This window comes from Heterocephalus glaber, unplaced genomic scaffold (genome assembly GCF_053883595.1).
Source record: "Heterocephalus glaber isolate CG9 unplaced genomic scaffold, H.glaber_assembly_v1.0 deba00001564, whole genome shotgun sequence".
NCBI classification, from domain to species: domain Eukaryota; kingdom Metazoa; phylum Chordata; class Mammalia; order Rodentia; family Bathyergidae; genus Heterocephalus; species Heterocephalus glaber.
Genome location: NW_028258351.1, coordinates 4,044,549 through 4,068,701, shown reverse-complemented (window position 1 = coordinate 4,068,701; position 24,153 = coordinate 4,044,549). Strand labels below are relative to the sequence as shown.

Here is a 24,153-nt window from a genome sequence, read left to right as displayed (position 1 = left end):
GGAGAGTTATCTTAAGCCACAATTAATCTGCTCCCTGGCATATGTTGATAGGAAAGCATCATGCTGTTTCTTAATTAAAAGCAAACGGATTAAAAATGATTAATAAGAGTATTAAATATTCTCCTAAAGGCTTTGGGATTCTTGTGTAAATCTAGTTGGGTTTTTTTTTTCTTTTGCATTCTGACACACAAGAAACATTGTTTTATTATTTTTTCCCTCTCTCCAGATCTTCCTAAATTGGGGAAGGTGTAAGTTCTCAAACCATGGAGAAGTGATGGAGATAGAAATTAAAATGTCTTGTGTCCAGGTATATCCATAAACTGGACCGAATGAGTGAGTTAGGACCACCACATATTGAACAGGAAAAACAGTGCTGCTTCCGTCCTCCTTGTCAACAGGAGGCACTTCCTAGGAGCAAAAGCATCTTCCTGCCCTTGAGCCCTTGGGATGTTAGTCTTGGGCATAGCACCCTTCACAAGTAAAGGGCTCCATAAGGGTTTCAGAAATGTGGAAGTCAGTGAAATTACACAAAGCAAATAACCAGTTACAGCTAACTGACCAGCTAAGACGGGTGGGAAGTGAGAGTCTGAAAAGAAACCGTATTTTCCAAGGAATGAACTAGGTTGGAAAACAGCCCTGTACCCAGTTCCTCACTTTGGGAAGACTCTGAGATAATGTGAGAACATTGCGTCTGTGCCTTTGCAGGCCCTGTAGCTGCAGCTGTGGCTTTTGTGCCATTGCCTGTATCTGGGTTTCCTGTAACCACACTGCAAGCCTCAGAGTTCCCAGTGAACCCACCTATTAAATTACAGCACCAAACTCATTGTCATTCTGACTCTGACTTCGTTAGTGATAACAGAGAAGGATAGCACACCTTTAAATGACGAGCTTTGTGTTTAATTACCCAAACAAAATGACATAAATATGAATGAGCCCTAATGGTGGTACTTGGTTTTCCGGAAACCATTAACAAAATGATTCCTAAATGATTTGTAAAGAAAATGAGAGGAGAAGAGAGCAAGGAGAAGGCTATTAGGCTTCTAACACACTCCTGAATTATTATGTAGTCAGCTACCTAGGAAATACTCAGTTAAATGATCTTGAAAAACAGGAGGCAAGAGGTATGAGGCCTCCAGGGTTGTAGACTCTGTAGCCCTTTTGCATACCCACATAGCTAATAATACAAGGTAGGTTTCTGCCCTGGTGTTCTGTGGTAGCAGCGAGGCTTGCCTCACATCATTCCCCTCTGTATCTCACTAAAAGCTTAGGGTTAGCTTGACCACAGAAAGCTGCCACAGCCTGGCCCACAGCACAGTTCAAGGCCTTGTTGGGCCTGGAGACTCACACTTTGGAAATGATCTCTCAATTCCTCTGAAAGCAAATACACATAAAAAGCCCTTCCCTCTGAGGCATACTTTACTAAGTAATGTAGGCTCTTACCTGTTTGTCTCAAACTTGTCAGGTTACTAAACTCTTTTAGCCTTTGTGAAATGGGTCTAAGAGGACAGAGTCCAGTATGAAAACTGATACCCTAGGAGAGCCCAGGTGGAGGCTCTGAATATGCATCTGGGCAGCTCAGAAGGCAGGGAGGAAGATGAGGGGAGGGCCTGTCTCCTCCTCCTCCAACACCAACAAGAGAGGAAGTTTGGAAACAGTGTCTTTAAATGAAAAAGCTTTAGGAGTGAACATTCCAGATCCAGAGTAGTTAAGTGTCCAGGCCTGGCCTGACCCCTGGTGTCTGACCCAGAGTCATCTGTTTGCAGGCCTACGTTTGGGACAATAATAAAGATCTGGTGGAGTGGCTGGAAAAGCAGCTGACAGAGGAAGATGGTGTTCGCTCAGTAGTCGAGGAGAACATCAAATACATCAGCAGAGACTACGTCCTCAAGCAGATCCGCAGGTGAGACCAGCAGCAGGAGGGGACTCCTCTAGGCTAGTGGAGCTCATTTCTTTGAAATAAAAAGTTCAGAAGAGATCATAAGATGATGCCCCCCATCTCCATGGTCTCTTGCTGTCTGAGACTGCTGTAGTTGACATATAGATACAAATATAGCCCCGGGGCACAATTATTTCTTCGCTACTGGGTACTTAGTCATCTCAGCTTGATGAAGATTTAGCTCACAGTGCCTACTTATTAGTTCTGAATATAGATGCTCAAACCAGATGAACAGTTCTGAGAGGGAGGAAAGCTGATTGTGTGGTAGCTTTCTAGGAGCATGGCTGGGGTGTTTTTAATAATACTATTTGGAAATATTTCACTTATGGAGAAGTTACCAACCCAAAAACAGTACAAAGAACACCACTATATATCTGTACCTAGATTTACCTATTTACATTTTACCCTGTTTGCTTTATCATTTCTATGCTCACTAAGAAAAGGCATATTCTCATATATAGCCATAGAAAGATAATCAACTTCAGTATATTGAACATTGACTAAAAGCTTTTATCTACAGTCTACCTGAATCTGGGCATGGTGGCACACACCTGTTAATCCCAGCACTTGGGAGGCTGAGGTAGGAGGATCACTGCAAATTCAAGGCCAGCCTGGGCTATATAGTGAGGTCAGGGCCAGCCTGAACTACAAAGCAAAACCCTGTCTTAAAAATAAATAAATAAATAAACAAACAATCTACTTGAGAGTATAGCTCAGTGGTAGACCCCTTATCTAACATAAAGAAGGCCACAGGGTTCAATTACCCCAGCATCACAAAAAAACAATTTATAGAACATTGCTCATTTTGAAGTTGTCTGATGTTTCCTCATGATTCCATTTGGGTTATATGTTATATGATGATGTGGCTTTCACAGAGTACACCATCTGGAGGTACAGATATTCATCTGCCCATCAAGATGTTACTCAATTTCTCCCCCTTGCATCTAATGAGTGGTCTGTGGGAAGATACTTTAAGGCCATGTAAATGCAGTGGTGCCTCGGTTCACCATAGTTCTAGTCCCAAACCAAATTAGATGAGAACAGAATCAAATTCAATGGCTAGGTTCAATGTTGACCTTATGGGGAAATTTGATTCAGTTCTCATCCAATTTGGTCCTTGGGACCAGAATTGTGGAAAGAATTAAGTTCATGAACTAATTCTCCATCAGTATTTTCTCTTAGATTTAATATCCACTTATTGTTACCTGAACCAGTCCTTACAGTGAGGTTGCAAAATGATAACTTTGCAACTCCACCCTGCCTCTCCAATTGTCAGTCACCACTCAAATTCTATAAGCAAAAGTCCTTTATCCCCATTCATATATATATATATATATATATATATATATTCATATTCATTATTGGTGAGAACTGGTGAATTTGTTTTTTCACTAATTTATAATTAGTGTTCTTATTTTAATGCCAAATTGCCCCACATTTAGCTAGTGGGGTCTCTTTTCATTCAGGCTCCATTATCAATAACCCTGTTGTTTTTGTGAAGTTTTGTCTTATTTGTTTTCCTTCTGACATAGCAAAATGTTCTGCTGTTCACTTTATACTATTTTGACTGCTAGGGATGTTTTTAGTGCAGGAAAGGAAGGGAGGTGAGGCAGTGATGCCATCTGCAGTGGGCAGTGTTAGCATGATTACTGGGCAGTTCTTAAGCTGCCCCAATCGAGATGCTTCTGCTTCTCTTTTCTTCACCATTCCCAATCTTCCTCTCCAGCTTGGTACAAGCCAATCCAGAAGTTGCCATGGATTCCATCGTCCATATGACCCAGCACATCTCACCCACTCAGCGGGCAGAAATTGTACGGATCCTCTCCACAATGGATTCCCCTTCCACATAGGAAGAGCTTCCTGCCCATCCCTGCCCTGTCTCCAGAGTAAAGGGCTAGAGCTGCCTCTTATGACTGAAATCACTGTAATAAGAAGGCACAGGAGAGCCAGCACTGGAGTCAAAGTGGCATTTTGCTTCTTCTCAAGTGTTTCAGGTTATGCATGACATCTTGGGATATAGGATCACAAAGCCCCAGTCACACTACCCCTTCAGTATTTATTACCCCTACTGTGTCGACAGTCTTCCCTTCCTGCACAGGACTGAGAAGGCAATGAAGGGTACAGGCATGTACCATGAAGTCTTACTGCACAAAAGCAGGGCTGCCCCTCCTATCCTGTCAGCCCCCTGGCCCCGTAAGCCGCAGCCGCAGGCAGCAGAGGAGGGCTGAGGCCAAGGCACCTGGGAAACCTCAAGTCCATCCTTAAGTGGAGAGGGAGGAATCAGACCAAGGCATGTGTTCATGAAGAAAGATAAGAGCATGAAATCTACTGCAGGTTCCATGAAAATTCAGAGATGGGGGAAAACCATGATCTAGGAAGCAGAAAGAAGATGATAGGCCAAATTATTTTTGATTTAGGGGGCTTAACCTCATGTTAGCTTCAGTGCACATGAACAATAGCTGACCTACCACCACCCAGCTTGCCGATGCTTGACTGACTCACCCAGGAGCCACAAGGCAATGCCACAGGCCGAGGGGGCAGAGAAGCAGCCAGAGGGAACTGCTCTTTCTACCACTAATGGAGCAAGCCAAGGAGAAGAAAAATCCTTTTTAGGACCTGGAAGACTGTTGTCATTTAGAAGCCTGGACCACTGACAGTTATGAGGGAGAGAATCACAGTGCCTAGAGTTGCCCATCTCTGATTCCAGGGCAGCTGTCCTGGCAGCTGCCATTCCTGATCTCTGGGCCCTGCCTCTCCCCTGAGTGCAAGTGGCAGGTCTCCCCATAGCCACCAAAAGCAGCCTGGTGACAGCTGTGTTCTCAGCACCAGGGATGGGCCTTCCTGGTGTGCCGAGGATTCCAGGGAACACAAGACTCCACATGACCTTAAAACCCCTAGACCCAGTTATGGTGCTCCTGTCTTCCAGGCTTTCTGGTCCCTACTCAATCAGCAGCAGGGGCCTCCTTAGGAGTGGTGGAGAGAGCTTATTTTCAACAGCCAGTTTATCCAAGAAAAGAGCCTCCTGATTGCCTCATTGGTATTCCTAAAGGAAGAGTGGCAGGTGATGAGGGCTGGTGTGGCATCCTGTTCCTACAGTGCAGCTAATTGTATTTGTCACTGATGCCCGAGGAGGAAATCACTAAGATGATGTAGAAGCAGGGTATGAATACTTTTATACAAACTACAGTTTTGAGCCTTAACTCTGTAGTTCACACACAGGAAAAACTTTCACCTCCCCTTCTTCCAAAGCACCTGTCCAGATGGAGTGGCGGGACTTCTCAGCAGTTCTGGATCACAGGTGGACACTATGGGGCTGGAGCACACTGACCAACCCCAGGAGTTGGGGCTGCTGGCTTCCCTGGTGCAAAGTACAGGCACTTGACACCTTCAAAGAAGGGCAGAGAAAGGTGGAGAAAATTCTCAGTCAAGGAAGAAACTTTCCCTGCTGCTAGTTATTTGCTTACCTAGTAGGTAAGAATTGGCCCATCTCTGACCAGATTACTCCTCCACACTTTTCTGCAATCAAATTTTCACACACACACACACACACACACACACACACACACACACACACACACCCTAGATGATACAAAATCATTTAGTCCCCAGGAGACCTGGCGTTTCTTCAGAGGTAGGGTAGGTTATGTTCTCCCTTCCTTACCAAATTATGACACATTAAGCCAGTTTCCTCTCTAGAACCCTATAGTGCCTATACCTGCAACTACAGGACAGAAATTTTTCATACGGAGAAGTCAAAGAGCCACAGAACATGAGTAGTCTGATCATCCCACAGCCCATTACACTTCCGAGGTTACTGAGGCAGGAGGAGGGTAAATGATGTATTGACCAAAACTTTATTGAACTGAGATTGCCATGTTATCTGTCCACTTTGTTCACAAAGCAGCCTTCATTCGTCAAAGTGAGAATTTGATGGACACATACTCCAATGAGCACGGAGCTTCAGTCAAATTTACTCCTTTCACATTTTGTTAAAATAAACCGCCACATTTGTAGAAGAGCTACAGTTTGTCATTTGAACCCATGCCCACCCACCCACCCTCTCAATCTCTTGTTCCACTTTCAGCAGGGGCTCAGTCCCCTGAACTCAAATAAGAAAGGACAAGGAGGCTATAGAAAGTTGGCCTTGGTTGCCCTGACCTATTGGCTAAATCAAGGTAAAATTCTGCAAGGCCACCAGTGCTCTGGAACCCCCACAGGTGAGCCTCAGTCACTTAAGTTTCTGTTGTGTGTTTCCACCGAAAAATGTATCTGCTGGTTAGGCATACTGGTAGGGTGGCCCCTCAGAATAGGTTTAGAGCAAGAACAAGAAAAGTCACAGGTAAGAAGGAACTCTTCTGTTCCGTGAAGATAACTGGGCCAGAGTCCCCCCTCATCCCTGAGGAAAGCCACCTAGTCATTGAAGTCCTGAGCTTGCCGTCTTTCTGAGAAATCTCTGACCATATGCAGGAAGTTGTGAACCTTCTGATAAACTGGGGCTACCTTGCCCTTGTTAGAGACTTAAGGGAAAAACCTCAGATTTTCTTAATACTTCCACTAATGGATTTTAAAGTCTGGGCATGTAAGGCACTAGACCTGAATCTGCAGCCCTCTGACCCAGTTTCCTCCCCCTGAGGAAGTTTATGAGTTCATATAGTTGAAGCAGGGATAAGCACCAGTCCCTGACCACCTCCAAAGAAAGGTACAGGCTACAAGAAGGGTGAGAGGGGAACCACTGGCTTTGGCTGATGATTACACTGACATAGGTCCCATGTTTGTCTCTGGGATCCATAGCAAAGGAGGGTAGCTTTCTCTAAAATGAAATCAAATGTTAAGTTACAAAAACACCAGGTTGAATAACTGTAAGCCAGATGTTCTAGAGAGGACCAAGAAAGGAAATACAGGATCTAGTGGGAAAATTGCTTCTCTTTGCTTCTAGCTGCTGCAATCTGTGGGCAGGGAATCGATGCCTCCACTCTTCTCCCTAAACAGGCAGGGGAGAGCCAGTACCTGTTGATGGTTCTGGGGAAAAGTCCTCAAGATTAGTGGAGAAAGACTGCTTCCACCTCTGGGAACCCACCTAACTAGTTCAGGGCTTTCTTCTGTTGGGGACTGACACTTCCTTCACCAATCTTTGTGGGTTTTGTTTTTGAGACTGGGCCTTGCTATGTAGTTCAGGCTGGCTTTGAACTCAGTGTGTAGCCCAGGCTCACCTCAAACTTGAGGAAATCCTCCTACTTCAGCCTCCTGAGTGCTAGGATTACAGGCATGTGCCACCACACCCTGCCACCAATCATTTTAATGAGCAAAAATGTAAAGCCCCCATTGATAATAAGGAAAAGACTGGACATCAAGGGTTCCGTGATCTTTTCCTATGCCACCTCTCACTCCCTAGCTAAAACACAGTAGCACTAATGAATGCAAATGACCACCTAAGGAGAATCACCTTGTGCTCTTTTCTGTGTGCATGGCTGGTGGTAGACCCCAGTGAGAGGTCCAGAGAGGTCCTGAGCTGGGAGGTAAACCATTCCAACACAGGACCTGGACAAATGACAATTGAGTGATTTGACTTAGCCAGACCCTGGCTCATAAGGTGGGGGGCCGGGGGCCGGGGCTGTAGCTCAGCACAAAGGCTGTGGGCTCAATTTCCAGTGTGGTGAAAAATCATAGACAAAATTCCAGGCCTGGTGGCACTGTCAGTAACAATAGTAACTTAGTGGGCAACATGGGGAAAACCTCTGCTCAGCTAGCCTGCTGCTGTGGTCCTGGTTGGCTTAAGCAGTTGACCAGCAGCTACCCAGAAAGTTAACAAAAAATGGGAAGTGAGACAGCCATAGGGGGTTTTGGTAAACTCCACACATCCTCAGAGACTAATTGTGAACCTCTGGGCACATGAAGAAAAATACAAGACAAAAGCCAGAACTCCCTAAGTTTTGAACTACCCCCCCCACACACACACAAATAGACAACAGAAGTGGAAGCCTTACTGGCTCAGAGCTCATCTGTCTGTTGAGTGGCCAGCTCTTGGGCACAAAGTAATCCCTGTGAAGCTAAACAAAAATAACATTTTAAAAGGAAAAATTGATTGAAACATCATTGCCTGTACACCATGGGGGAAACAATTCACAGATTTTGTCCAGTCAAATTAAGAAAAAATAAAAAGAACCAACTTTAGTCGAGCACGATGGCTCACACCGAGCCCGATGCCTCACACCTAGCACTCGGGAGGCTGAGGCAGGAGATCAGCAGAAGTTCGAGGTCACCCTGAACTCTGCCTAGTGAGACCCTGTCTCAAAATTTTAAAAGAAAAAGAAAGAACTTTAGGAAGAAAAAAATCCAGAACCTATAATTGCTATAATATATTATCAAAATGCCCAGTTTTCAACAAAAAAATTGAGACAGTCAAAGAAACAAGTATAATTCATCCTCAGGAGGAAAAAAAGGTCAACACACTTTCTGTGTGTGTCCAGATGTTGAACTGCTACCAGATAGATGCTTCAGAGCAACTGTTCACATAACCAGGAGCTGGGGCGCACACAGCTCAGTGGTATAGCACATGGTCAACATGCATGAGGCTCAGGGTTCAATCTCTAGCACCCCTTGAATATATATGGTCAAAGAACTAAAGAAAACCACATTTAAAGAAGTAAAGGAAATTGTGTTGCGACAAGTTAACCAGTAGCCTCAATAAAGAAATTATTTTAAAAATAAATTCTGAACAAAATTCTGATACGTGCTACTACATGAATGGACCTCGAAGGCAGGCTAAGCAAAATAAGCCAGACACAAAAGGACAAATATAATTACACTTCTATGAGATAATTGGAATTGTGACATTTACAGATGCAAAAAGTAAAACAGTGATTACTAAGGACAGGGGAAAGAGGAAATGGGAAAACTGTAACACCAGAGTCCCCACCAGAGTAGCTATCGCCTGAGCTCCACCTTCTGCCTGAATAGTATAGCCTTGTAGGAGCATGAATCCCACTAAGTACTGCACAGGCAACAGATCTAGGCCGTATGCTCCTTATGAGAACCTAATCCCAAAACCACCCTGTTCCAGTCTGGAAAATGTCTTCCAGTCCCTGATGCGAAAAAAGTTGTGGACCACTGATATTTAATGAGTGCAAAGTTTCAGTGTGGAGTGATAAAGTTCTGTAGACGGACAATGGGAATGACTATACAACCCTGAATGTACTTAATGCCATTGAAGGATACATTTAAAAACTTATAATAGTAAAGTTTACGTTATGTATATTTTGCCTAAATTTCAAAAAAAGAAAATTCTGAAAAATTGAATTGAGGAGCTCAACAGACCTGAGAAGATGAGTTGAGTCTGGAAACTTGTCAAATTATGAAGAACAGAGAAAAAAAAGAATGAAAAGTGGACAGAGCCTCAGAACCCTATGCAACATTGGTGCACCAATATGGACATATACAAGGAGTACTGGAAGACAGGAGAGAGAGAAATGGGCAGAAAAACTGTCCAAGAACTTCCCAAATGTGATGCAAAACAAACTACAGATCCAAGATGCTCCACAAACCCCAGGTAGGATAACCAAGGATTTATCAGAGATCTATCAGACCCAAGCTGCTGAAGGATCTTGAAGCTAGAAAAACTTGTCACATACAGAGGAACAACAAAACAACAGCTTTCTTCTCGTCAGAAACAATGTACACCAGGAGGCAGTGAGGTGACATACATAAAGTACTAAAGAAAAAAAAAAATGTCAAGAATCTTAAACTACCCTTTAAGGATAACAAAACTATCCCAGAACAAGGGAAAATTTTGAGCAAATTCACTGTTAGCAGACCAGCCCTTACCAGAAGTACTCAAAGCAATCATTCATGCTGAGAAGAAACTATGCCAGATAGTAATTCAGATCAACACACAAGCAAGCAGCACTGGGAAAGGTAAACATATGGATAAATATTAAGAACTATGTGTAGGGCTGGGGATTTAGCTCAGTCGCATGCCTTGCAAGCGCAAGGACCAGAGTTCAATCCCTGGTACCAAAAAAAAAAACAAAAAAGAAAGAAAAACTGTGTAGTCAGGTGTGGTGGCATATGCCTGTAATCTCAAGCTACTCAGGAGGCTGAGGCAGGAGGATCACAATTTCAATCCCATCCTGGACAGTTTAGTGACCTAGAACCTGTCTCAAAAATAAAGGCTGATGATGTAGCTCAGTGCAAAACCACACTGGGTTCAATCCCCAATACTAAAAAAAATAAAATAAGAAGACCCTTCTGTGTTCTCTTTAACTTCATTAAAAGGCAAAAAAGTGCATAAGATTAATAATTATACTATGTATGTTTGGGTTCCTAAAATATAATGTAATATATATGATAATCACACAGGAGGAAGAAAAATGGAGCTACATTACAATAAATTTTCTAGACTTTGCCAGAATATTAATTTTAAGTAGTTGGATATAACCCCTAGAACAACCACTAGTAATATAACTAAAATATATTGTAGATGGAGATCATATACCTGATAAGGGGTTAATATCCCAAATACATAACTCCTATAACTCCACAACAACAAACCCCAAATAAATATTTAAAAATGGGCAAAGGCCAGGCATGGTGGCCCATGTCTGTAATCCCAGCATTCCGGAGACTGAGGCAAGAGGGATCGCCGTGAGTTTGAGGCCAGCCTGGGCTACATAGCTCAAAACCAGCCTGGGCTGGGGATTTAGCTCAGTGGTTCCACTGCCTGCCTCGCAAGCACAAGGTCCCGAGTTCAATCCCCAGTACCAAAAAAATCCAAGCTAGATGATAAATTACATAAAGGTACAAATTTCCAATGATGAATGTCAGCATATTGTATATCTAAAATGTACCAATAAACAATTTAAAATAAGTTAATTAAACAAATTGAAAAAATTTTTAAAACCCAGCCTGAACTGCATAGTGAGACACTGTCACCAACAACAACAACAACAACAACAACAACAAAAAACAATAAAAATAAAAACAAGGGGCCAGGGATTTAGCTCAGTGGTTCCGCCACCTACCTTGCAAGTGCAAGGTCCTGAGTTTGATCTCTGGTACCAAAATAAATAAATAAATAAATATGGGCAAATGACAAATAGATATTTCTACAAAGATGATACACAAATGGCTGGCAATGATCAGCATCACCAAACAGTAAGACATTACAAATCAAAACCATGATGAGATATCACTTCATACACATTAGGATAGCTTTTATTTATTTTTTGGTACTAGGGATCAAACTCAGGACCTTGCACTTGTGAGGCAGGCAGTGGAACCACTGAGCTAAATCTCCAGCCCCAGGATAGCTATTTTAAATTAACAATAGCATGCTGTGATGATGTGGAGAAACAAATCTTATGCACTGGTGGGAATGTAAAATGGGTAGTCTCTATGGAAAAGTTTCTCAAAAAATTAAAAATAGTATCACCATATGATCCAGCAATCTCACTCCTAGGTATATATTCAAAAAAATAAGCTGGGTGTGGTGCTGCACACCTGTAATCCCAGCACTCCAGAGGCTGAGGCAGAAGGATCTCCGTGAATTTGAGGCCAGCCTGGGCTACATAGTGAGAGATCAAGACCAGCTTGAACTACATAGTGAGACTTTTTCTCAAAAAACAAAAAAAAAGAAATAAAAGCAAGATCTCAAAGAGATATTTGTATATTCAGCATTGCTCACAATACCCAAGAGATGGAAGGAACCCAGATGCCCATTGGCAGATAGAGGATAGATGAAGCACTGCATATACATATATATAGTGGGTATTATTCAGCCTCAAGGAGGAAAGAAGTCCACTTACATGCTAAAACATGGAAGAATCTTGACATTCTGCTAAGTAAAAATAAGGCAGTTAACAAAAAGACAAATACTGTATGGTCCTTCCTATAGTAAGTATTTAGTCAAATTCATGGAAGCAGACTGAAGAATTACAGTTCCCAGGGCCTTGAGAGAGGGAGAAATAGGGGGTTGTTTAATGGGTACAGTTTCAGTATTGTAAGATGAAAAAGTTCTGGGGATCTGTTGTACAACAATATAAATACACCTTATTTACTGAATTATACACTTAAAAATTACATGGTAGTGGGCCAGGGATTTAGCTCAGTGGTTCCAGCGCCTGCCTTGAAACCACAAGGTCCTGAGTTCAATCCCCAGTACCCCCCCAAAAAAAATTACATGGTAGATTTTTTTTAATTACCGTATATATGTATATATGATACATCTCTGATATATATATCTATATGTATATAATGTCTCAATAGAACAAAATAAAAGTACAGAAAACCATATATTATGCAAACAGTAACCATAAGAGAGTTGGGGTGGCTATGTTAATAATGGAAAAAAATATTCATTAACATAAGAACTGCCTGCCTGGTATAGTGGATATGCCTGTAATCCTTAGCACTGCCCAGGCCAAGGTAGAAGGACCACCTTGAGTTCAAGGACAACCTGGACTACATAGTGAGATCCTCCCTGTCTTAAAAAAACAAAAAATGTAAGAATTATCACTAGAGACAAACTATCACTAGAAAACTTCACTAGAGATGAAGGAGAATTTTTAAAGATAAAAGATGTCAAAGAGCTGTAATAATTATAAATATATACATATCTAGCAACAGGTCTCCCAAAAATACATAAAGTAAAAGTTGACAGTAAAAGAAATAGTTCAGGGGCCGGGGATTTAGCTCAATGATTCTGCCACCTACCTTGCAAGCACAAGTTCCCGAGTTCGACCCCTGGTACCAAACAAAATAAATAAATAGTTTGACTGCCATACCACCACCCCCAGCACCAAGGAACAGAGCTGCCCCCAGCGCAGAGGAGGTAAGCCTGACAGGCGCCAGCAGCACACATCCCTCCCCACCCCGTTACCCCCATTGAAATGAGAAGACATGTAAACAAGTCTCAAAACCAGACTTCCAGATCACCTAAAGCAACCCCAAAGGGAAACAAGATGGAACAGTCTTATACTCAACTACCTGGACTGCCTGAACTGGCAATGAAAGAGGATCTGGAAAAAATGAAATCAGAAATAATTTCTCACATAACAGAAATTGTGCCCATAGTACAAGACGTGATTAATAAATCTAGAGAGGACACAGATAAAAAAATAGAGGAACTGAGGAACATGATGGAATCCCAACGTAGGAAACAAATGGAATCCATAAAAGAGATGCAAACAGATTTCCAGGAGATTAAAAACTCCATTGAAAGTTTATGCAGCAGGATGAGCCAATGTGAGGACAGAATTTCAGATATAGAAGATAAGATTGCAATTAGTGACCAGGAAAAGAAAAATTTCTTTAAAATAGTAAGAGACCATGAGAAATCAATCCAGCCGCTGCTAGACGATGCAAAGAAGAATAGCATAAGACTGATCAGAGTCAATGAAGAAACAGGAGAGAGTACAGATGACATAAAAAAAACTTCACAGAAGTGATGGCAGAAAACTTCCCAAGCAGGGGAAAATAACTTGACATACAGATAAGTGAGGCATATAGGACTCCAACTAGCCTTGATCAAAAAAATCTACACATAGGCATATAATAGTTAAGATTCCAGAGACCCCACAGAAGAACAAAATTCTACAAGCAGTTAGAGAAAAACAAATCACATACAGAGGAAAGCCCATCAGAATCACAGCAGACTTCTCAACACAAACCCTCAAGGCAAAAAAAGCTTGGAGTGACGTATTTCAAGCCCTAAACAAAAACAGCCTCCAAGCCAGATTGATGAACCCTGCAAAACTATCTTTCAAAATTGATGGAGAAATAAATACTTTCGTGACAAAGAGTACTGTAGGAACTTCATGAATACCAAACCAGCACTCCAAAACATTTTAGACAATATCATAGGAAAAGACAACGAGGATCACAACTCCAGGAAGCCCAGCAGAATGAATCTATCAGCATGACAAATTAAATCCAAAGGGGGAGAATCCAAGAGAAAGAAAAAGTCATGACAAGGATAAGTCAATACGTATCAGTTATACCCATCAATGTTAATGGTCTCAATTCACCAATCAAAAGAAATAGACTAGCAGAATGGGTCAAGAAGCAAGATACAACAATATGTTGCATACAAGAAACAATTCAAAAAGAAACTCATAGACTGAAAGTTAAAGGGTGGAAAACAATACTCTGTGACAGGAACCCCCAAAAAAGCAGGAGTACCTATCCTCTTTGCAGATCAAGTGGATTTCAAATCAACACTGATTAAGAGAAACAAAGGGGCTGGGGATTTAGCTCAGTGGTTCCAGCGCCTGCCTTGCAAGGGCAAGGTCCTGAGTTCGATCCCCAGTACCAAAAAAAAACAAGAGAGGGACAAAGAAGGACACTACATCCTTGTAAAGAGAACAATCCAAGAGGAAGAAATGACAATCATAAACATATGCACCAAACACTAGTGCGCCCAACTATATAATACTAACAGACATGAAAAATCAAATAAGCACTAATACAATAGTGTCACAAATAGGATAGATCAACTAGACAAAAAATAAGCAATGAAATACTAGAACTCAAACTCTTGAACAAATGAACTTAAAAGATGTTTACAAAGTGTTCTACCCCACAAAATCAGAATACACATTCCTTTCAGCTGCACACAGGTTGTTCTCCAAAATAGATCACATACTCACTCAGAACATGTTTAAGTGCAAAGGAATTGAAGTTGTCCCCTGTATATTATCAGACCACAGTGTGATAAAATTGGAGATCAGTAGCAAAAGAAACCACAAGAATTTCATAAACACATGGAAATTGAACAACACACTTCTGAATAACCAATGGTTCACAGAGGAAATTAAGGAAGAAATCAGACAGTTCCTACAATTAAATGAGAATGACAGTACAACATATTGGAATCTATGGGACACAAAGCAGTCTTACGAGGGAAATTCATACCAGTGAATACTCATATTAGGAAAACAGAGTGAGCCCAATTAAACAACCTGATGCTGAACCTCAAGCTTCTAGAAAAAGAAGAGCAGGATAAACCCAAAGCTCATACAAGGGAGGAAATTATAAAGATCAGAGCAGAAATCAAAGCAATGGAGACTGAGAGAACAATACAAAAAAATCAATGAAGCCAAGAGTTGGTTCTTCAAAAGAATAAACAAAATTGACAAACCCTCAGCCAACCTTACCAGAAAAAAAGGCCCAAATTCATGCAATTAGGAATGAAAAGGATGAAATTACAGTGGACCCAGCAGAAATCCAGAGGATCATCAATACCTACTTTGAGAACCTATATGCTAATAAGGTGGAAAACACAGAAGAAATGGATGATTCCTAGATACATATGAATTACCAAAGTTGAACAAAGAAGACCTAAAAATTCTAAACAACCCAGTATCCATCAATGAAATTGAAAATGTAATTAAAAATTTACCAACTAAGAAAAGCCCAGGTCCTGATGGCTTCACTGCTGAATCCTACAAGACATTTAGTGAGGAACTACTGCTACTGTTTAAACTCTTCAATGAAATTGAAAGGGAAAAAAATACTCCCAAATTCATTCCTGGAAGCAAGCATCACCTTGATCCCCAAAGCAGAGAAAGACCCAACCAAAAAGGAGAGCTATAGGCCAATCTCACTAATGAACATAGATGCAAAAATCCTTAATAAGATACTGGCAAATACAATGCAGAAGATCATCAAGAAGATCATACACCTTGACCAAGTGGGATTGATTCCAGGGATGCAGGGATGGTTCAACATACACAAATCAGTCAATGTAATACATTATGTCAATAGAGCCAAGGACAAAAACCATACGATCATCTCAATAGATGCAGAAAAAGCATTTGACAAAATCCAACACACATTTATGATAAAAACCCTACAAAAAATTGGAATAGATGGTCTCTACCTCAATCTGATAAAAGCTATCTATGAAAAACCAACAGCCAATATCATACTAAATGGTCAAAAACTGAAATCCTTCACACTAAAATCAGGAATGACAAGGATGTCCACTATCACCACTCCTGTTCAATATAGTCTTGGAAACATTAGCCACAGAAATTAGACAAGAGAAAGAAATAAAAGGAATAAAGATAGGAAATGAAGAAGTCAAATTGTCATTATTTGCAGATGACATGATACCCGATATAGAAGACCCCAAGAACGCCATGAAAAGTCTTCTAGACTTAATAACCAAATTCAGTAGAGTAGCTGGATACAAGGTCAACACACAAAAATCAATAGCTTTCCTCTGCACGAACAACAGACTCACTGAGAGAGAAATAGAGCAAACAATTCCTTTCACAATAGCATCCAAGAAACTGAAATACCTAGGAATCAAACTAACAAAAGAAATCAAAGACCTCTTCTCTGAAAACTATAGCACTCTGAAAAGAGAGTTTGAAGGACGATATCAGAAAATGGAGGGCCGGGGATTTAGCTCAGTGGTTCTGGTGCCTGCCTCACAAGCTTGAGCTCCAGAGTTCGATCCCTGGTACCAAAAAAGAAAATGGAAAGATATCCCTTGGTCCTGGGTAGGAAGAATCAACATACTGAAAATGGCCATACTTCCAAAACTGCTATATAGTTTCAGTGCAATCCCAATTGAAATTCCAGCAGCATACTTCACCAACCTTGAGAAAACAATCCAAAAATTAATTTGGAAAAAGAGACCTAGAATAGCAAAAGCAATTCTAGGCGACAGAGACATGGCAGGGGATGTCACAACCCCCAACTTGAAACTACTACAAAGCTACTGTGATAAAAACAGTATGGTACTGGCAAAGAAACAGACTGGAGGACCAGAGGAACAGATTAGAAGATCCAGAAACGACTCCAGAGACACTCAGCCACTTCATCTTTGACAGAGGAGCCAAACAGCCTCACTGGAGGAAAGATAGCCTCTTTAATAAATGATCCTGGGGGCTGGGGATTTAGCTCAGTGGTTCCGGTGCCTGCCTCGCAAGCGCAAGGTCCTGAGTTTGATCCCCAGTACCTAAATAAGTAAATGGTGCTCAAAAAACCGGGTTTCAATTTGCCAAAGATTAAAACTAAACCTATATCTCTCACCATACACTAAACTAAAATCGAAATAGATTAAATATTAAAACAAACACTGAACCGGCTGGAACAGAGGTTAGGTAGAACTCTTGAAGACACTGGTGTAGGAAAAGATGTTATGAACAAAACCTCAGTTGCCCATGAACTAGCGCAAACAATCAGCAAGTGGGATCTCTTCTTTTTTTTGGTGGGGGGGGGTGTCTTCATTAAAAAGCTTCTGCACAGCAAGAGAAAACACCAACAGTGTGAAGAGACAACCCACAATATGGGAAAAAAAATTTCACCTGCTGTTCCTCAGACAAAGGTCTACTATCTAGAATCTATAAAGAACTTAAAAAAATCAGACCTCCCAAATTTAAAGACCCAATCCAAAAATGGACATCTGAAATGAACAGACATTTCTCAAAGAAGTAGAAATAGCAAATAAACATATGAAAAAATGTTAAACATCACTGGTCATTCAAGAGATGCAAATGAAAACAATGCTGAGATTCCACCTCACTCCAGAAAGAATGGCTGCTATCAAGAAATCAACCAATAACAAATGCTGGCAGGGCTGTGAGGAAAGAGGAACCCTGCTCCACTGCTGGTGGGCGTGTAGACTGGTGCAAACACTGTGGAAATCAGTATGGAGATACCTCAAAGAACTAGGACTGGAAGTCCCATTTGACCCAGCTATTCCCCTGCTGGGTATCTTCCCCAAAGAATCATGCCACAGTGATATATGTGCACCCATGTTCATAGCAGCACAATTTTTTTTTTTTTGGTACCAGGGATCGAACTCAGGTCCTTGCGCTTTCGAGGCAGGCGACGGAACCACTGAGCTAAATCCCTGGCCCTAGCAGCACAATTTTTAATAGCTAAAACTTGGAAACAGCCCAATTGCCCATCAACTGGAGACTAGATAAAGAAAATGTGGGTTTTTATTAAAATGGAGTACTACTCAGCCATAAAGAATGAGAAATCAGAGACATTTATTGCTAAATGGATGCACATTGAAGTGATACTCTTAAGTGAAATAAATAGGACACACATGTTATTACCATATAGTTTCTCTAGTGTGAGAAACTGAAACTGTAAATAAGGACTTAAAAGTACAATAGATAATGTGAAATAGGAAGAAAAGGGGCAAAGGGGAAGGGGAAGTGGGAGGGATAGAGAAAAGGAAAAAAGGGAATGGAATTAATATGAGAAAATGAAAAAATGGAAACAAAGTCTTTGTAAATAGGGAGGGATGGAGGGGTTGAAGAGAGGGCAGGGGAATGGGGAAAAAATAAGAACCTAGGGAGATTATGTAAAGGTGCAGATTTCCAGTGCTGAATGTCATTATATTATATACCTAAAATGTACCAATCAAATTAAAAAAAGAAATAGTGCAACAATGCAAGGTCTGGATATGGATCAATAACTTAAAGGGAAAAAAAACAAAACCCAAAATAAATGGAACGATGGAAGAAAGATAAGAGTGGCAACTAATGTGAAACAGTAAATGATAGAGAAAAGTCAATAAAAGCAAAAGTTAGCTCTTTAGAAGATCAAAAAAGTTGCCGAGCATGATGGCACATGCCTGTAATCCCAGCACTCGGGAGGCTAAGGCAAGAGGATCTCCATGAGTTTGAGGTCAGCCTCAGCTACATAGTTCAAAGTGAGCCTGAACTACATTTTGAGACCCTATCTCAAACAAAACAAAACAAGGAAGGGCCTGCCTGCTGCGCAAGCGCAAGGACCCAAGTTCAATCCCTGGTACCAAAAAGCCCCCCCCAAAAACAACAACAAAAAAGGAAAAACAGAAGATCAACAAAGTTAACAGACAAGAAGAAAAGAGTTAGGCATTGTGGTGCATGCCTGTGATCCCAGGTACTCAGGAGGCTGAGGTAGGAGGATCATAAATTCAACCCCAGCCTGGGCAATTTAGCAAGACCTGAGTTCAATACCTAGTACTGAAAAACAAGGTTAGGGAGGGGCTCAATCTCCAGTACTGCAAAAACAAAGGAACAAAATATACAAAAATCTAGCTGTATTTATGTATACTAGGAAGAAATCCAAAATGAAACTAAGCAAATAATTTCATTGACCACAGCACCAAAAACAAAAAGATTTAGGAATAATTTCACAAAATAAATCCAAAGGTATACACTGACAATTATAAAACACTGCTTAATTTAAAAAATAAAGGAAGAGACAAATGATATCCATGGATTGGAATGGTCAGTGATGTTAAGATGGTAATTCTCCCCAAATTAAACTGTAGATTTAATGTTATCCCTACCAAAATAGTAGCAGACCTTTTTTTTTTGGTACTGGGGATCAAACTCGGACCTTGCATTTGCAAGGCAGGCGGCGGAACCACTGAGCTAAATCCCCAGCCCAGTAGCAGACCTTTTAAAAGTAAGTCCCTGCAGTACCCAGTCTGGCCCCAAATTTTTGGGTGCAAGCAATTCTCCTGACTAGCTGGGACAAGCATACACCACACCTGGCTCAGCAGACATTTTTATAGAAATAAATCCTAAATCCAGAAAACATCAAACAATTTTGATAAAAATTTGGAAGACTTTAATGACCTTACTTTGAAATATTCACAGGTATAAAAACCAGCAAATAGAATGGAACATAATTGAAAGTCTAGAAATAAATCTTACATTTATAGTCAACCCCCCCCCCCCAATACCAGGGATTGAACTCAGTACATTGTGCTTTCGAGGCAGGTTCGGTGCCACTGAGCTAAATCCCCGGCCCCTCAACTGATTTTTGACAAGAGTCAAGGCAATTCAATACTAGATAGTCTTTTTAAGAAATGGTGCTAAGAAAATTGGATATACCTACACAAAATTGTATTCTTAGTCTTTCATATCACAAAAATTAACTCAAAATAGATTATAGACATAAGAGCAAAAGTTATAGCACATCTAGAAGAAAACAATTTTTGTAACTTTGAATTGGACAATTTCTTAGATATGACATCAAAAACAAAAGAAAAAGGAATTAGACTTTATCAAAATTAAATTTTTTGTGCTTCAGAACACACACTTTATTAAATAATTAAAACAAACGATAGACCAGGAGGCAATATTTGCAAATCATGTATCTGATAAAGGATTTGTATCCAGAATCAAAAGTCTTACAATAAGACAACTCAATTAAAAATGAGGTGGGGCTGGGGATTTAGCTCAGTGGTTCCGCCACCTGCCTCGCAAGCTCAGAGTTCCGAGTTCGATCCTTGGTACCAAAAAAATAAAAAATAAATAAATAAATAAAAATGAGCCAAAAATGTGAATAGTCATTTCACCAAAGAAGTTAGCTATACGAATGGCTAATAAACACATGAGCAGATGTTCAGCATCATTAGTCATTAGGGAAATGTAAATGGGAGCCACATTGAGAATCCTTACTAGAATGGCTATCATCAGAACTCACATGTATTCCTGGTGGCAAAATAAAGTGATATAGGCAATGCGGAAGACCATTTGGCAATTTCTTTAAAAGTTTAACTTACAAAGCCAGCAATTTCATTCCTAAGTATACAAGAGAAATGAAAACATGTTCCACAAAGACTTGTGAGTGTTCATATCAGTAGCCAAAATTGGGAAACAATCCAAATGTTTATCAATAGGTGAGTAGAGGGTAAGTAAAATGTGATATTATCCACACATTAGTAGTCCACGATAAGAAATAATAAATTACCTATAAATGTCATGATATAGAACTTTATACTCTGTGAAAGAAGCTAGACAAAAGAAGACTACATACATTATGATGGTGGTGGTGGGGGGGGCTTTGCACTGAGCTACACTCCCAGCACTTCCTATTTTTGAGACAGGATCTTGCTAAATTACCCAGGCTGGGCTTGAATTTGTGATCCTCCTCCCTCAGCTTCCCAGGGGGCTGGTACTACAGGTGTGCACCGCTGCACCCAGTTTTATTTTATTCTTTTTATATAAACTTTCACAAAAGGCAAATCTATAGCTACAGAAAGCAGATAAATTATTACCTGGGGCTGGGAGCAGGGGTTTACTGAAAACCGAGGTGGAGGAACGCACGGGTGAAGAAAATGTTCCAAGAGTGGAGTATGTTGATGGTGTACAACTCCACAAATTTACTAAAAAATCACTAAATATACATTTACAGTGGATGAATTTTGTGTTACATAAAATATACATGTAACCAGCAAAGGGTAGGGGCCACACCAGCAGCCGCCCGCGCCCCTCCCACGCCCCAGCTCCGGCCCTTGGTTTCTTGTTAGCTCAGGGCACTGCCTCCTCCACATCCCTCAGCTGTTCTCCCAGTTCCTCTAGAAAAGCTTTTAAACAAGAAGAGAAGGTGAGTCAAGAGTTCTTTCTGCAGACCCTGGTGAGCCCTCACATGGGGATAATGAAGTTTAAACTTCTATTCAGCAGCTAGGCATGGAAACTGACTCTGGCACCTTTGTAGCTAATCGAGTTACAAAATGAATCCTTTTAGGATCAGATTCATTACACCGGCTGCTCCTATGACCCATTTTTATTATTAACTTTTCTTCAGAATCTGCTGTCCTCCCCCCTCTGATCTAGCCCAGCCAAGCCTTGTTGAATTGAGACAGCTGTGGGGCCTTGCAGGATGCCGCTGAGGGTGAGGGGCTCCCGGCACCCACAAGCAGCCCTGACTGACAACACCTGGCACTCACACATTTCATGATAACCAGCGCCCTGTGCTTGTGCCCTTAAGTCCCTCGCTCTTTCCTGGGACCACAGCCCTGCCCTAGTCCTGACTGAGTCCTTTACTGAGGACCCAGCAGAAATGTCACCAGTATCACCGCAGATCCTCCCTCCCTTTCGGAAGATGGAACTTCAGCTCGGACCTGGGGAGCTGCAGCTAGTCACCTGGCAGGGAGGGCACCTGAGACCTAACCCTCCTCAGCACTGCACAAGCTCAACCCAGTCAGGAACAGGGCCTCCTGTGGGAAGAGCTTTCTGCACAGTGGCCTGGAGTGGTGCCCTGGCCACCAACCCCCGTGCAAGGAGTCACCTGGAGGGATGGTTCTTTCCTTTCATCCAGGGTCCCGGGCTCTGCCCTGGACTCCGGAGCAGAAAAAGTCTTCCTTCCCCTCAGGGCTGAGTGCAGACAGGACCTCTGTCTGCCATTTCATCCACTGTTCCCAAGTCAAAGCATCCAGGTCACTTCTAGACCCACACAAACACAGTTTGGGGAGGAGGAAACTATTCAAGCCCAGTAATGAATCCCAACTCTACCCTAAAACATCTGCATATTAAATGACCAAGGACAGTTAAGCTTTCAAAGGGAGAAGATCAAAGTGCTGTCATCTTTTAATTTAATCCTTTTGTTGCATCAGTGGTCTTAAGAGGGATGAGAGAGATCAAAATAAAAATGGAAACAAACTATATCTTTGTGGCTGTTGTGTTTTAGTCTTTTTTTCTCAATTTGGGCTATAAAATAGGTCAGCTCCATTACTGATCAGCCTTCCCACAAATATTTAAAACAAATTGAATTGCACACCCAATACCCATCACAATTACACCAGGCACAATAACTAAATTAGCAATTCAACAAAATAATTGGAAATGCGATTCTCTCTATTCTGCCAGTCTCCCTCGAGGGTTTAGCCGATCTATGGGGGAAAACTCAGCTTTCCTAATTCTGCAGCTAATTAGAGACACACTTGTAAATGAAGTTGTTTGTCTTAAAGTTGAAATTCTCTTCTGGGGGTGGGGAGAGGCGAGGAGAGATGAGAAAGTCCTTTGCTCCTGAGCCAGTGCATACACAGGTATAAAGAACACATGCCTGGGCTCTAATTAGCAGCCATTTCTGCAATTAATACAGCATCACTGTTTCACCATCACATATTTGTAAGTGACTTCCAAAAAGTGAGCCTCGCTCACATCTTCATAAATAAGGAACCGAACACTTTTATTGACACTCGAGACCAGCCGGTCTGGGCTGTGGGTGCAGCCGTTTTCGGGGAGGGGGCAGAAAGTGAGGACCGCAGGAGCTGTGACAGACAAAAGGTGTTGTCAGATGCTGCCAAATCCACTTGGACCCTTTGTGTAGGTCAAGAACCAAAAATTCACCCAAAAGGAAGCAAAGCCCTTGTCTCCTGTGGGCTGGGCAGAGACCAAACCAGGACCCTGCTCACTGGGGCTCCCGCCAGCCACAGCTGGAAATCTCCCTGGCCCAATTGCTCGGGTCACTTGGAGAAGCAATATCCAGGCTTCAATTAGGCTGTCCTTGGCCTCTTTTTGTTCCTTCAGGAAGGAGAATCTCAATTTAATTATATAACCCAGAACTAGGGCTTACATTTGTCCCCTCACCCTCCTCCTTGAAGATTGGAATATGACCTTAAAATGCAAACTCCCCACAGGGCTCCGAGGCTTGGGCTGAGCTCCACAGGCCGGCCTTGGCCTGCCCTGGGCACTCTGCTCACCTGGGGCTGAGCTTCCCACCAGGAACAAAGCCCTGACCCCGACAGCAAGGTGAGCAGATGAAAGGCGGCCTGCTGCTGGGAGCCACTGGTTCCCAGATCCTCTGAGAACATCACAGCTTATTGGTGGGGGTGCAGAGGTCGGAGGAGCCTGCTAACACACCGATAAGTGGATTCAGAAGCACCTGCCCCTTTCTGCTTATCTCCTGGAACAATATGAACTTGGAGTTATCACATTTATAGTGTTCCCTATTAGCCTTACATTTAGCTCTTAAAGCAGAGTGCAGTGCGCTACAACTTTAAAGGACGTGAGAGTCAAATTGGAAAATAATTTTATGGCATCAGGGAGTCAGCTCCTCGCCCAGTCCCAGGGTTGTGGAGCTGGGGCCCCTGAACCACTCTGGACACAGAGGCAGCAAATGACTCCTGCCACAGCTCCTTCACTCACCCCAGGTCCCCAGGCCCGGCCAGAAGGCACACTGCCAGCCACCTGGAGAGTCTAAAGCAGGACCTGTTACCTGCCTGCTGGGCCAGGCCTAGGTGTGGGAGGCCTGGGGCCCCCGGGGCAGCTGGAGCTCCTGCTTTCCCAGTGGTTGACTGTTTACTTCATTTTCGATTTTGCTGTTTGCTCTGACTTGCGGAAGATTGGGAGGGGTAGCCATATGGACCTCACCATCCAGGACCGTAGCGACAAATGTCCCAAAGCCACACCTGGCTGTGACTACCACATGGGGCAGAACAACAGGGTCATAATCTCCTCTTCCTAGAAAGCTCTGCT

At 42.0% G+C, this 24,153-nt stretch overlaps 1 protein-coding gene across 6 annotated transcripts in view; it reads left to right on the top strand.

The window, feature by feature from the left end:
• The window catches only part of Acaca (acetyl-CoA carboxylase alpha), a 301,033-nt gene extending 290,852 nt beyond the window's left edge, over positions 1-10,181 (top strand). For all 6 annotated transcript variants that reach the window (XM_087191888.1, XM_087191890.1, XM_087191887.1 and 3 more), the window contains 2 exons: positions 1,764-1,900; positions 3,663-10,181. In XM_087191888.1, the coding sequence (XP_087048014.1) occupies positions 1,764-1,900; positions 3,663-3,786 (261 nt within the window). In that variant the 3' untranslated portion in view covers positions 3,787-10,181. The remainder of the gene's footprint in view (positions 1-1,763; positions 1,901-3,662) is intronic.
• The last annotated feature ends 13,972 nt before the right edge of the window (positions 10,182-24,153 follow it).